At 47.5% G+C, this 14886-nt stretch overlaps 2 protein-coding genes across 2 annotated transcripts in view; both read left to right on the top strand.

Moving 5' to 3' along the window:
• LOC132994175 (sarcalumenin-like) overlaps nt 1-14886 on the top strand; it is a 46085-nt gene that overhangs the window by 21443 nt on the left and 9756 nt on the right. The window lies entirely within an intron of this gene.
• adcy9 (adenylate cyclase 9) overlaps nt 1657-14886 on the top strand; it is a 36104-nt gene continuing 22874 nt past the window's right edge. The window contains exon 1 of the mRNA XM_061064271.1: nt 1657-5617. Coding sequence (XP_060920254.1) covers nt 3718-5617 — 1900 coding nt within the window. The 5' untranslated portion in view covers nt 1657-3717. The remainder of the gene's footprint in view (nt 5618-14886) is intronic.

Here is a 14886-nt window from a genome sequence, read left to right on the forward strand (position 1 = left end):
GTTGCTGTTCTGTTTAGTTAATAAATAAATGTAATTATTTACCGTGCATGTGCACGCAAACTTCATGGCACCCCTGCATAAATCAGTGTCCCAATTGTTCCGCCCCAGTCAAAAACTTCTGGACACGCCCCGGGTGTCAGAGACGACGATTCTTGCAAGTCATTTCTCATCTAAATGATAAGACCCAGACGTAGCCGACTTAATAAAGAGCTGCAGAGATCTTATGGCTTTGACAGTAAGGCGTGTAGCTGACCTGATTGACAGGTGGGCGTGGTGTAACGGTTTGTGAGGAGGCTTACCTACTGCAATTGCACTTTATAACGACTCCCCTTTAAGTAAGGACAGAAAACATTTAAACTTTTAAACTTTAGCCTGAGTTGCATATATCATATATCAAACTGTATTGTGGGCTCATGTTTTTTTGTATGGGTGGGATATGTATGTATGTATGTATGTATGTATGTGTTGTGTGTTTGTATGTATGCTGGCTGCTGGAACACCTAAATTTCCCTGCTGGGATGAATAAAGTATATCTTATCTTTATCTTATCTTAAAACCCGCCTCAGTTCCAGCTCTCAGCCTGTTGTTAGGTTGACTGAAAGTTAGACTGAGACAGCATTTCCAGCATGGAGACCACCATCGATGGGACTCAAGCGCCCCCTGCAGGAACAGATGGGTTGACGGCACTCAGGCTTCGTCCTTTAATACTTTCAGTCTATGACTCACGGCTCACCGTAGTTAGTCGTCCTCAGTTTCTCCCTGTAGTCTCAGTTATGTAAAAGAAGGACACTGCTGCATCTTTGAATGTCTCATTTCACTTTAACAAACTCTCAGACAGATCAGCTGACGAGTCCAAAGTCATATCCACCTTATGACATCACACACTGACCTTATGACATCACACATTGACCTTATGACATCACACCTTGACCTATGACATCACACCTTGACCTATGACATCACACATTGACCTTATAACATCAAACATTGACCTTATGACATCACACATTGACCTTTGTTACCGTTCCTTTGAGCTGTTTGACCTCAGTTTGGGATCCCTAACCACTTCCTGTTTCTGGGCTTAACTTCATGTCATAACCTACAGGAAGGGCCTTACTTTATTTCAAAATAAAAGCCTAACAAATGGACATTCGACTGAAAACTTTCCAATCATTGACTTTTTATGGTTCTGATTTTTATTGCTCATGTTTTTATTTTGAAATAACAAAGCTTTAAATGTTCTTTATGTTTAGATTTTAAAATAATACTAACATGAACTGGAGATTTAAAAAAAAGGTTCAAATGTCTCGTTCACTGTTCGTGTCAGATTATTTTAACATGAAGGCGGTAATGGTCGGTTGGGGGGCCCCCTGTGAATGTGTGCCCAGGACCCCTCCAGACTCTAGACCCACCTCTGTTAATATCACTTCTTTATAAAACTACAAACGTTTCCTTTTACTTTTCTTTTTTTAAACTCACGTAATGGCAAAGAAAACGTGATCTTCCTTCATAAATCATGCGTGGAAAAGTTCACTGCCTCATTCCCTCCTTGAAAGGCAAGACCGGAAACGGTGTTTTTTGAAACTCTGTTGTGCTTGACAGGCTCGTCCCACCGACCCGCACCGACACAACAGCTGGGGGAGGATTTCCGAGCAGCTCTCAGCGAAGATGGTGGCACAGGAGTGGAGCTGTTACGTCGTTCCGGATAGGACGGAGCAGCAGCCAAAACTCCCGCTGTAGGTCTGTTTTTATTTAGCCCCCAGCTCCAGGAGAGAGAGAGAGGGAGAGAAAGAGAGAGAGAGCTGTGTCGGGGGGGAAAGGGAGGCAACCAGCGGCGGACGGAAGAGGACGCACCACAGCCAGAGCGCATAGTGTTGTGTTTGTTGGACACATGCATGCCAGCGAAAACTAGAGCCATCCAGACCTCAGGAGCTGCTCGGGATAACGAGTCAGTGCCGTATGTGGGCCGGTTTTTGATCATCCCACCGAAGACGCTTCCAAAGAGGGTCTCCTTTATCGCTCTGGGGATTTTCTGCTTCTGTGCTCCGGGGGGAATGCGAGGGGAGGAAATCCAGCCTCAGCTCCAAATAACCAGAGACTCCTAACTGGGTCTCCTCTCCAAACTCAGGAAATACGGCCTGGGAAAACAAAGTTTGGGAGCTTTTGGAAACAAGAGGGGGGCCTATACCGCTGACGTTTTAAAAGGAGAGCTTTTTAATGAGCGCTAAAGCTACCCTACATGAAGTTTGTGAACAGCAGTCCAATGATACACTCCGTGGGTGTTGTTTTTACCAGACTTTTGATCATCACTATTTATAGCCCAGCCTGCTCCGACCGACGCTGTTCCTCATAGCTGTACATTTTTGCCAACTGCGCGCAACAAGTTGCAGACACTCCCAGCAGAGGCAAAGCTGCAGTGATTCGGGCCAGCGGAGGGTATGTTCTGCTCTTCTCTTTTTGGATTACACGTCTTTGAATAGCACAATCCCCTCCCCGACCACCTCCTCTTTGGCAGGCAGGCAGGGGGGGAATAAACAGTGGAGATCCGGAGAGGGAGTTCAGGAAAGAACGGGGCTGGATCCGTGGGAATAGGCCTGCCTGTCAGGCCTCCTGTGATCTGGGTCTTGGACTGGACCTCCTAAATAAAACTCAGTGTGGAATATTTCCTCGGATCTGCAGGGATTATGATGGAAGAAGAATGTATGGGGGGAAGAACTTAAATCCTTAGCCCAGTGAGCCATGCATGAGAGGGGGTGTAGAGGAAGTTAAAGCTGCTTAAATCACAGATCATCCATTTATTATTTGAATGAACAGACCTGTGCACACACACAGTCAGAGCATGTAATGCAAACTAATGTATGAAGAGGAGCGTTTAATAAATGCAGTGTTCATGCTTCATGATAAGGGATTCCACACATTATTAATATTATTATTATGATATCACTTTAAGGACAGTGTTTGTTGTGTTCATAAGAGCCTGAGTGAGTCTGGGAGGGCCATTAGTCCCCCATGTTGTGCAGAAGAAAAGGTCAGTGTAACTTTTGCAGCCTCATGTGTACAACTGTTGACAGCCTGACTCTGGAGCTGCTCATGCGATGAATCCCTGGACCTGAACATGCACACATCCTTTTTTTGATTTGTAAAAAAAGACAGATCCGGGCATCTTTCCAATCCTGCCTTACACTTTGTAATGTCAGCAGTGTAGATATTGCGCACATCCAGATGAGGTAATTTCCAGTCATTGTAACGTCAGGATCGACATAGTAAAAAAAAAAAGAAACCGTTGCATCACAACGTTGTCCTTCCCGAGGAGGATGTTCACTTCAGGAGGCAGACAGAAAGATGAGCGTGTTTTTACCGCAGCTGGGGAGGACGCCGGGCTCAGACCCAGAGCCTTTTTGGAGAAGGATCCATGTAATGTGAGTACTGACGCAAACCCGGGCTCGGAGAATGAACTGCTCAACAAACTGGAACGGCGCGTCTTGTGTGAGTGAGTGTGCAGACTGACGTGTGCGTAGAAAAGACGTCTGTGCCGTCACCATACATGCAGCAGTGTGATTATTCCAGCAAACACCTTTGCTCTCTTTCTGCCCCCCCTCCCTCCCTCGCGCCACATGTGTACAAGCGGCGCCCACGCACTCTGTCTGATTGCCTGAGCGCCATGAGAAGATTGTATTAATATTTAAAACCCCATCGTTTCTCTTCACCCAAGTCAATATGGCCACTCTGCAACATCACCGGCAGCTTCTCATGCACGGCACGGAAGTGAGCTGCGACTCCAGCGGTGATGGCGCCGTGACCGTGCGGATTACCAACAGCCCGACACACGTGCATCAACATGAGCCACTGAGGGGCGGCGGGGCAGGCGGAGGAGCTGGGGGAGCAGGAGGCTACAGCGCTGTGAGTAAAATGAACCCTAACCTGCACAAATACAGCATCTCCTCCAGCTGCAGCTCGGCAGACTCCAGACCCGTGTTGACCTCCACCTCCAGGGTGCACAGGGAGGCCCCTCCCCTTTTTGAACGCTCTGCTGCCCAGTGCTGGGACCCCAAGTTTGACTCTGCCATCCTAGAGGAGGCGTGCCAGGAGAGGTGCTTTCCTCAGACGCAGCGGCGCTTCCGTTATGTTCTGTTCTACCTGGCAGTGTCAGCTGTACTCTGGGGGGTTTACTTCGGGGTCAATAGTGGCCGCTGTGACCCTGTGACCTTCTTAGTCCCCACAGCCTCCTTTCTAGTCCTCCTTGTGCTCCTCTTTCTGTTCACCCTAACCCAGCCCTACACGTGGCTGTACAATCAAACCTCCTTGCTCCTGATCGCCGTCACCTTCGCCATCACTTTAGCTCCACAGATACAAACTGCTGGTTTCACTGAGCTGGAGTGGGCTGGTGGCGGGAACGCCTCGTACCTCTCACCAGACACAGGGGCACCGCCTCCCACTCCTTGTATCTCCCCTGTGGGCACCTTTTCCCTGTGCATGGAGGTTCTGTTGTTGCTCTACAGCGTCCTCCATGTTCGCCTGTACGCCTCGGTGATGCTGGGTCTCCTGTATTCTGTCTTGTTTCAGGCTTTAGAGTGGCTCCCGCTGCTTCAAAAAAGTTATGACACGACTGGATGGGGGGCGGGGCTAGTGGGTTCAGGTTCTAATTGGGAAGGAGACACCCTCCGCTGGCTCGGCCCAGCTAAGGCTCTGCTCCACCTGTGCGCCCATGTCATTGGCATCCACCTGTTCATCATGTCAGAGGTGCGGTCTCGCAGCACCTTCCTCAAAGTGGGCCAGGCCATCATGCACGGTAAAGACTTAGAGGTGGAGAAGGCGCTGAAGGAGCGCATGATCCACTCGGTCATGCCCAGGCGGGTTGCAGATGAGCTGATGAAGCAAGGTGACGATGAGGGTGGAGGTGAGAACTCTGGCAAGCGTTATTCCTCTGGTGCCTGCTCCGCTTCGGCCGTGTCAGTGGGCGGCGGAGGAGGGGGCGGAGCTTCCCAAGCCCAAAGTGCCACAAACCCCAACAATCATCGGCATAACTATCACAAACGCAAGAAGACCTCCATCCCCCGCGGACAGATCATCTTCCGTCCCTTTAACATGAAGCGCATGGAGCCCGTCAGCATTCTGTTTGCAGACATCGTGGGATTTACCAAAATGTCTGCCAATAAGTCGGCCCCGGCCTTGGTGGGCCTTCTCAACGACCTGTTTGGACGTTTCGACCGGCTCTGTGAACTAACCGGCTGCGAGAAGATCAGCACTCTGGGAGATTGCTACTACTGTGTAGCCGGCTGCCCCGAGCCCCGACCGGACCACGCCAACTGCTGCGTGGACATGGGCTTGGGAATGATCCAGGCCATCGAGCAGTTCTGCCAGGAGACGTGTGAAACTGTCAACATGCGAGTGGGCGTCCACACCGGCACGGTCCTGTGCGGGATCCTGGGAATGAAGCGCTTCAAGTTCGACGTGTGGTCAAACGATGTCAATCTGGCTAACTTGATGGAGCAGCTCGGCGTGGCAGGCAAAGTCCACCTGTCGGAAGCCACCGCCCAATTCTTGGACGACCACTACCAGAGGGAGGACGGGCAAGTGGCAGAGAGAGCCGGGCAGAGCGTGGTGGAGAAACTGAAAGGTAAGCGACTGTTTGCAAGCATGACGTTTCTGCAGAGATGAGAAACACCAAGTGTCATTTATCGTCTTTCTGGCGATGTAGAATGTGATTTCAAAAATACAGAACATACAACAAAATCATACCAGAAAAGAAAAACTGAAGTACAGTTTGTGTTTAATAGCTTCAGAATGAAATAAAGAGAAGTGTACATTATCTCTGGACACCATGGTGATACCTGTCTGCAACATGTCTCCCCTGAAGCTCAATAAATCCAGAAAGATGTTTTTATTTGACGTTAAATTAATCTGAGATCGTCTCATAGCAGCTCAAGCTTTATCTGCATCTAAAGGTGTGAAAGCATGATGCTGAGTGAGAGATATCTTTAAATATTAGAATTCTTCTTTCTTACTGTGATGAGTTCATACTCTTTGGATGTGTTTACTGAGGACGCTCACATTGAGATAACCAGTTCAGCTCGACGTCAGCGCGCCTTTAAAGTTCAGACAGATGGTCGTAAAACATTCAAACTGCTGCAAACACTTTTAAGACACGCTTACAAACAGAGGAGTGCAGAGGTGTTCAGTCATATACGTGCAGGTTTTCGAGGTTTAAAGAGTACATTGTCTGAACGTGTGCACCCAAGTTAGGGGTCATCAGGGTCACGTGGGGTCACTGCGTGCCCAGACAGCAGAGAAATATGTAATCTGACCAGTTAGCCCGGCGTGAACGCTCGAGCCCCGGGAGCAGCAGATCAGGCTACAAGATTAAGAGATTAGAGCAGCAGGAAGAGACACGTGTTTATATTAACAAGATAGAACAGACTTATTTAATAATACTATCATCTCCAGAAGCAGAAAGCTGTCAACCAATCAGAGCCTTTAAAGTCTGTAACTGTCTGTCTTCAGTTCATGAAGCCCGTCTGTCGCCCTGCAGGATCCCATTATCGCCCCCTGTTTTGACTTCCAGGTGCTGCCAACAGTGTTTTCATTGATTATAAATGTTGTTGTTGTGGAGCAGCACAGATGTAGTGGAGCTGAACATTTGAATGTCATTGGCCCGTGTCACTCAGATTAGAGCCTCTAATCTCCCAAAAAACAAAGCATAAATCTGAAATCCCTGCAACAGACTCATGTTGGCAACTTTCATAGCAACGCTGTGATTAGATACTTCTGCAAAGAGAATTGGGGGAAGAGACTGGAGACGGCTAACGTGTGGCTACAGCTAACAGCACATGTTGGAGATAGACTGGAGACGGCTAACGTGTGGCTACAGCTAACAGCACATGTTGGAGATAGACTGGAGAAGGCTAACGTGTGGCTACAGCTAACAGCACATGTAGGAGATAGACTGGAGACGGCTAACGTGTTGCTACAGCTAACAGTACATGTTGGAGATAGACTGGAGAAGGCTAACGTGTTGCTACAGCTAACAGCACATGTAGGAGATAGACTGGAGACGGCTAACGTGTGGCTACAGCTAACAGCACATGTAGGAGATAGACTGGAGACGGCTAACGTGTTGCTACAGCTAACAGTAGGCTACATGCGGGAGAGTAATTTCTGGACATTATGGTCAAAGGTGCGCTAACTCTTGCAAAGGCTGTGAGACGCCAGAGGAGAGGGAAATGTGCCTGCTTGCTTGCGCATCTCTGCCGGCACTCACACTAATGTGCATATTTCTCTCTAACGCGCATTCTCTGTAAACTTTTCTCTAAGACATTTGCACTGTAATTCATGCACATAGCTGCACAACTGCACAGTGTCTCCATAGCACATTTTCTACATGTCATGTTTTTATATTCGATCATGTTTGTCATCGTTAAAGGAGATCTATTCTACTGATGCATCTTGAAATAAATACATATTACGTCATGGCGTTTGATGTCCGTACCAAACCTCTGCAAAGATACATTTGTTGGCATAATCTCTGGTTTCCTGCTGCTCTGTGCGAGACGTTACGAGAATTTGATGAGGCTTGGTGTCAAGTTCTGCCGACGTATCAGAGCAAAGCATGGAGGACTCTTTCAAGGACACGCCCACCCGTGGGGAGGCGGGGCCTTAAAGAGACAGCGGCTGAAATTAAGTGTTTCAGGCAGAGACTAAAATGAGGGATTTTGCTGATAAGGAGGATTTTGAGCTACACGTGTCACAACACTACTCTACAGGTGTCACTGACTGACATCATTAATGCTGACAGTGAGGATCATAGATCTGCTTTAACACCACTTGTAGCATGGGAGTAGGTGTCAGGACTTGAAAACAATAGACAGACTCCAGAGAGAGGGTCAAAGAAGTAGAAAACGCTCCTTTAGCTTGTCTCAGTTCTCTGAGGAAAGAAGCATGAATGGAGCTAATCTCCCCAGCAGGGGATTCCTCTTGGGCCATCTAATCTTAGCTCTCTTGCAAACACAGCGTGTCTGTTCTGTTGTCAGAGTGTATTCACACTGGGCTCTGAATGGTGCCATCACTCTCTGCGACTGTTTGCCCGTCTGGAGCAGAGTTAGATATTGACTTGCAGCTTTTGTTGTTGGAGGGAGAAACGGCTTCTCTGGCAGTCGGGAGGCTTCAACAGCTTTCTTTGTACAGAAATGGACGTCACACTTGTTGAGCACAATGAACAGTCGGGATAACATGGTGTGAATGTCGGAGGCAGAGTGACTGAAAGCTTTTCTTACAGTCAGTTAAAGGGGGCATATTATGAAAAATCCTCTTCTACAGTGTTTCTGAACATATATTTGGGTAACCTGAGTGTCTACTGACCCACAAAATGTGAAATAAACCCATCCAGTCCTTTGTTTGTGGTCTGCGTAAGTCTTACAACACAGAGAAAAATGCTCAGTTTCTAATGTGCTATCCTTGTGATGTCACAGTGGGATTCTGGTAAAAAAAAAAATCCCCTCCCCTCCCCTGATATCTCCACCCATGGACTACACCCCCAGCCTAGAACAAAACTTTCACACAGGTCCGCCATTTTTATTCTCGCTACAGAGGAGTGATGTCTACGGGGATAACTCGGGGGGCTCATTGCATTTAAAGAGACACACACACCAAAACGGAACGTTCTGAGAGAGCTGGTTTATACAGGGTCACAAACCTCCTCTGGTGCTTGATTCATGTTATATTCTGACCAAAGCACAGCACAGATGTTTCATTTAGACCACAGGGGACTGTTTGAAAAGGGGGAGGAGGGGGAGAATATGTCCTCTTTAAATAGAAATCAATAAATGGTCTTTATGATGAAGCTTTGTCAGCTTAGATTGTCTATTTTCCACAGACTCTTCACACCAGCAGAATAATGATAACCACAAGATAACATCATGTCCTTTGCACTGTGGAGATCGTTGTACTGCAGGTTAAACATTTGAATCAGTAACGAGTGCAGCTTCAGCCTCGCTGGAAATGTTTCCTCGTCACTTGACAAGGTCATTCAAAACCACCCGAGCCTGCCGACTCTGCGCCGAAACACCCGTTCAGAGTGCACAGAATTTCCTGGTACACACAAATATTTGCGAGTCAGCTTGGAGAGTTGCAGGTTCCTAGTGACCCTGTGTCTCCACCAATCAGTGGGCTGCTGTCTGCAGAGAGACGAGTCTCCCTCATGCAGATGTTTAAGTAAGAGTGACAAACTAAACGTTTCATTCATCACTTTCGCGTCATTCTTTGCACGTCACGTCTTGCCGTTCGACAGTGTCCGACAGCGAGATTCTCCTGCTGTGAAGGAGCATGTGGGAACAACCAACTCAGGACCTTTTCAACTGCCTCTATATAAAAACAGCTCATGTCAGTTTGTAGTGAAGGCTTTGCTATAGATCTCTCCAGCAGGCTTAAGCTGACCCCACACACACTAGACAATTTAAATTTATACTGCAGTATAGCCATACGATGATGCATATCTAGACTCAAGGTTTGGACCTTGGACTGTTCCACTGTGGTATCATAGAGTGGCACTGGCACCTTGTCAGTCAGGAGTGTGTGTGTGTGTGTGTGTGTGTGTGTGTGTGTGTGTGTGTGTGTGTGTGTGTGTGTGTGTGTGTGTGTGTGTGTGTGTGTGTGTGTGTGTGTGTGTGTGTGTGTGTGTGTGTGTGTGTGTGTGTGTGTGTGTGTGTGTGTGTGTGTGTGTGTGTGTGTGTGTGTGTGTGTGTGTGTGTGTGTGTGTGTGTGTGTGTGTGTGTGTGTGTGTGTGTGTGTGTGTGTGTGTGTGTGTGTGTGTGTGTGTGTGTGTGTGTGTAAAATCATCTCTTAAACTAACAGCAAGGAGAGGCGTGATGTGCTCTCATCTCGTCCTCTGTCACCTGTTTAAATCCATCCATCATCTATACCTCTTTAACTGTTCGGGGTCACGGGGGGCTGGAACCCAAATGTCATTGAGCGAGAGGCGGGGTTGGACTGGTCCCCAGCCAATCACAGTCACCAATGAACCTAACGAGCATGTCTTTGGACTGTGGAGGAAGCCGGAGTACCCGGAGAGAACCCACACATGCACGGTGAGAACATGTAAACTCCACACAGAGAGGCTCCTGTCAGACGGGGATTCAAACCAGGAACCTCCACACAGAGAGGCTCCTGTCAGACGGGGATTCAAACCAGGAACCTCCACACAGAGGCTCCTGTCAGACGGGGATTCAAACCAGGAACCTCCTCACTGTGAGGGGACAGAGCTAACCACTGCAGCACCATGCAGCCCTTTTCAAACCATGGCGGCTGTGTTTTGGACTCCAGCTGTAGAGAGGAGGTAGACATCGTGCTGCAGACTTAGAAAGGGGAGTTGCATATATATATATATATTAGGTACATCCTTATTCCATTATCATTAATGCTGGCAGTAAATCTTAATGTTAGACAGACAATAAGCAGCCAATGAAGCAGCAGAGTTTAAGAACAGAGCACAGATAACAGGATCTCTCTCTCTCTCTCTCTCCTTATCTTCTTCTCTTTCTCTCTCTCTCTCCTTATCTTCTCCTCCTGCTCTTTCTCTTTCTCTTTCTCTCTCTCCTTATCTTCTCCTCCTGCTCTCTCGCTCTCTCTCTCTCTCCTGATAAACCTCACAAACAGTCTGTCACATTCTTCTTCTTCTCTCTCTCTCTTAATGGATGCTTCATGTCTCTCACTTATTCTCTCTCCCACCCTGCCGTCCAATAGGACTTTATTTTGTGTCCCCCCCCCCCCACACACACACACACACATACTTCAGGAGAAGTTTGTCATTGTTGTTGCTCGAGTGAGCAGTGAGTGAGTGTGTCTAGTGTGTGTGTTCAGGAGTGGATAAGCGCAACCAACCCTGTCCTTGCCTGATTGCTGAGTAGTGCACACACACACACACACACACACACATACACACACCTAACCTTTATCCGTTCCTGTCTCTGTTTCTGTCACAGCTTTGAGTTAATTTCTCTCATTAAAAGAATAGCGATGTGATGAGTCAGCGTGCAGCTCGTGTTGATGTGGTCGACAGGTTCTTCAGGTCTGTAAGGTGTGGAAGTGACCGAGTCCATCGCACATGTTTATGTTTGAGGTGTCAGTCATTCAGTGAAGCGTCACTTCACAGTGTTGGTACATGTATGTTTGTTAACCTCTGCTGAACACACTCTGCAGTGTGTCGAAGGATGACCAATCAGAGCTCTGTCATGTGACCTCAGGACTCTCTCACAGCCCAGGCTGCAGCATAAGTGACTTGCTTTTTATTTTATTTACATCACGCAGTCAAAGGTTTCGCTCAGTCAGCGTAATGTGGAGGCTCAGATGTCCAGACATGGTCGGAGTACATACTGATAAGACCGGCTTTCAGGAACACCTGAGTCCTTTGAAGTCGCTGTGGCGGTTTGAACTTTGCAATGTCATGCAGGCTGTAAGATAGTCCTGATGATTCACTTCCTGGTGCACCAAGACCTCGACAACAAGCCAGTCCTACTGTTACTGATTGACCAGCTCATACTCAATGTATGAGTGTCAGAGTGTCATGGGTCAAGGATCCAGTGTGTGCGTGCGTGCGTGTGCGTGTGTGCGTGCGTGCATGTGTGTGTGTGTGTCAGTACAGAATGCTTTGTGGTAAACCGCGGTTGTGAATAATAGATATGGAGCGCGGCCTCAAGCCTGTTAAAAAATCCATGAGCTTCCTGTGCAGTGTTTACAGCTGAAGTGTCTATAGGAGACAGGAACACAGTTTACAATCTGTTTCAGTCAGGAGGAGGAGATTATCACAAACTCAGTACGGGAACGCAAGGAAAGAAAGTTCTGTACATGCAAATATAGATGAATTAACCCTTTTTTGGCTCTCTGATTGGTCCGCTGACCACCAATCAGAGAGCTCCTTTTGCTGGGCAACTTCCGGTTAGACAAACTTTCTCCTGGTCTGAGTCTCTTCAGTGCGTGCGTCTCAGTGATCCTAATTGTTACGCCGCTACACAAACCCACAGCTAAATGCTATCCTTGCACCTGACTCTAGGGCCAGTGAGCCCGTAACTTAATGCCTCTCCTTACGTGTTGCGTAAACGTGAAGGTGTCCTGCCTTACCTGAATGTGTGTGCAACTGTCCTGTCTGTTTGAGGGGTGCGTGTGGGTGACTCACTGCCAAGATCCTTGTACGTGCCGCGACCAGCTCACTCGAACAGCCCGATCCACGGAGTCACTTGGATACGATCTCCTCCGCCAGCCCTCTCCTTCATATCAGTTTAGTTCATGTGTAAAAATAACGCGTGAAGTGTTGAAACAAAAACAAACGTTACGTCAGATTCAGACTCTCAGGTGTCTTCGTCCTCGCGTCTCCCTCGTGGCGTCTCTTCGACTCAAAACCAATTTCCGGCGGCTCCTCGGCAGTTGCTGCTAATGAATGTTACAGAGACAGCCACCACACCCCCCTCAGGTGTGACATCAGTACTGACCCTGCTTCTCCTCCTACCAACCACACCTACTGCTAAAGACACTGAAGTGAATCCTCCTAAGGCATTATCATAACACTAATGTAGTTACTAACGTGGTTAAAAGGTGCTCGGTGGTCGACATCCTGATCCAGGAGGGTTTCCCGCATGGATCTGCAGCGTTTAGCTCTCTGTGATGTCGCTGTGATTGTCAGATTGTGCTCATAACTCTCCTCTGCGTATTGAAGAACCTGTTGGAGACTTTTAGAGGATGTTTCAGACCTCTCGCTCCAGAGATGGTCACTGATGGAGTCCAGAGGTCAGTCATCAGAGGTGAGACGGCGAGCAGCCACGGGAGGACAGCTAACGTTAGCCGACATCACTAGCATCAGGCGTGGATAATATTTTAAATGATTTTAAAGATTTATTCATAGACCTTACCGTATCTAAGTTTAGAAAAGAATCTGATCAATGAAATACAGATCAAAGTCGTCAGATCTTTTTTTTTTTTAAACTGTCTCAAACGGGAAGGAGCCTGATGACAAGTTGTTTAACCTAGAAACAGTAACTAAGGAGGGCGGGGCTTGAGGCTTGACACTAGTCGATTACTTTGGGGAATTATTCGGTTTGCTCATTACACAAAGTGAGGACCACCTGTGCTGACAAATGAAGCCAATGTGGAAGTGCAAAACAACTGCAGTTCCTCGAGTGTCCACTTCCCCTCATGACGTTTTACCCCAGAGCTCAGCGCAGTAACGGACGCCAAAATGAGTGAGAAATACAACATCATGTTTTTTTTATTTGTTTTTCTTTGGATAGAACTTAATATCTAATTTCTTTCTTGGTAAAAACTGTAAGGGGAAATTATAGGGAGCCTGAGAGCATTAGAAGGGAGCGGGGCCTGGCTGAGTTGACTGACAGGTGGATGTGTTGTAGTTGTTTTCCCTACAAGAGGCTAAGAGGCTTAAGTCCCGCCTTACTAGGCCATCTTTGGGCTTCAGAGACCCTCACCGAGGCTGCCTCCATGTTTTATCGTCGATGAGTTCCAAACTTCTTTTCAGAAGAAGTCGATGTTCTTAGAGGGGATCCAGTCTGTGATGAGTCAGCAGAAAGTGTAGTGCAGCAGCTTTCCTTCAGGACTGAGTTTTGACTTGTGACCACTGTAACATAGTGATTAAACGTGATTAAAGATTTGAATCGTTGGACAGAGCTGGTCACATAATCTCCGCCTCTGCATGTGAATGTGTTCTCCAGACTTCAGAGAAGATCTGTTCCCTGGTGGTCTGTGAGACATCAGAGCGAGCGAGGGAAGAACAAGCATGTTTTCATGTCGTGACCCTTTCCAGAGGATTTCCCACAGTTATGCTGGGGGGGAGGGGGGAGGGGGGGCGTGTTCAACTGTGTGTGTGTGTGTGTGAAGGGTGGGGGGGAGGTGAACGATGTGAACGTTCATAGTGAACGATGTTATATGATAAAATCTGCTGCATGGTGTTTTTTTGTACAGCAACATATCGAAACCTGGAAACAAACGAGTGTCAGGAACATTTATTTAAATATCATTCCAGCTGACGTCTTCTACTTTAAACGAGTTAGTTATGAACTGAAGAACAAATAAAAAGCATAAATATTATTATTATAACATGTTGTTGGAACAAACATTTTGTAAACCTGCTGAGATGAAAGCTGTCATTGAGTGGAAAACATCTGACTTGGTCAACGCTCCTGTTTCCAGATCACACGCCACGGTCCTTCTACGGAGCGTGCCATCAGCGCCACTACGCTCTGCTCCACTGCAAATCCGCTGCGAGTGTATTTTCGATGGAGCTCGCTGTAGGCACGCATCAAGCAGGACAGATTAGATCGACATTAAACACAATAGACTCCTGATCGTATATCGTGATCTTGTAGTTCTCATGTGATCTTGTAGTTCTCATGTGATCCTGTAGTTCTCCTCTGATCTTGTAGTTCTCATGTGAACAGCATGTTGTGCGTAAGCATGAAACAAAGTGACGCGTTGCTCGTCATCGGTGTCCCCGCTGCAGCTGATCCAAGGTTAGTCACGTTTAACTCAAGGACCATCTGAGAGGAACTCAGAGCTGCTGTGAAGCACCTGAATGCTTTTTAACAGCTGTGTGTGTGTGTGTGTGTGTGTGTGTGTGTGTGTGTGTGTGTGTGTGTGTGTGTGTGTGTGTGTGTGTGTGTGTGTGTGTGTGTGTGTGTGTGTGTGTGTGTGTGTGTGTGTGTGTGTGTGTGTGTGTGTGTGTGTGTGTGTGTGTGTGTGTGTGTGTGTGTGTGTGTGTGTGTGTGTGTATATCAGAGTGACGCAGTGACAGTCGGTGGTGCGTCACTGTTCCTGTCAAGCTACTGGACTACATGAAAGACACACACACACTTAAACGCCCTCACAGACATATAAACACACTGTACTGTAATG

Source organism: Labrus mixtus, chromosome 2 (genome assembly GCF_963584025.1).
Source record: "Labrus mixtus chromosome 2, fLabMix1.1, whole genome shotgun sequence".
Taxonomy (NCBI): Eukaryota; Metazoa; Chordata; class Actinopteri; order Labriformes; family Labridae; genus Labrus; species Labrus mixtus.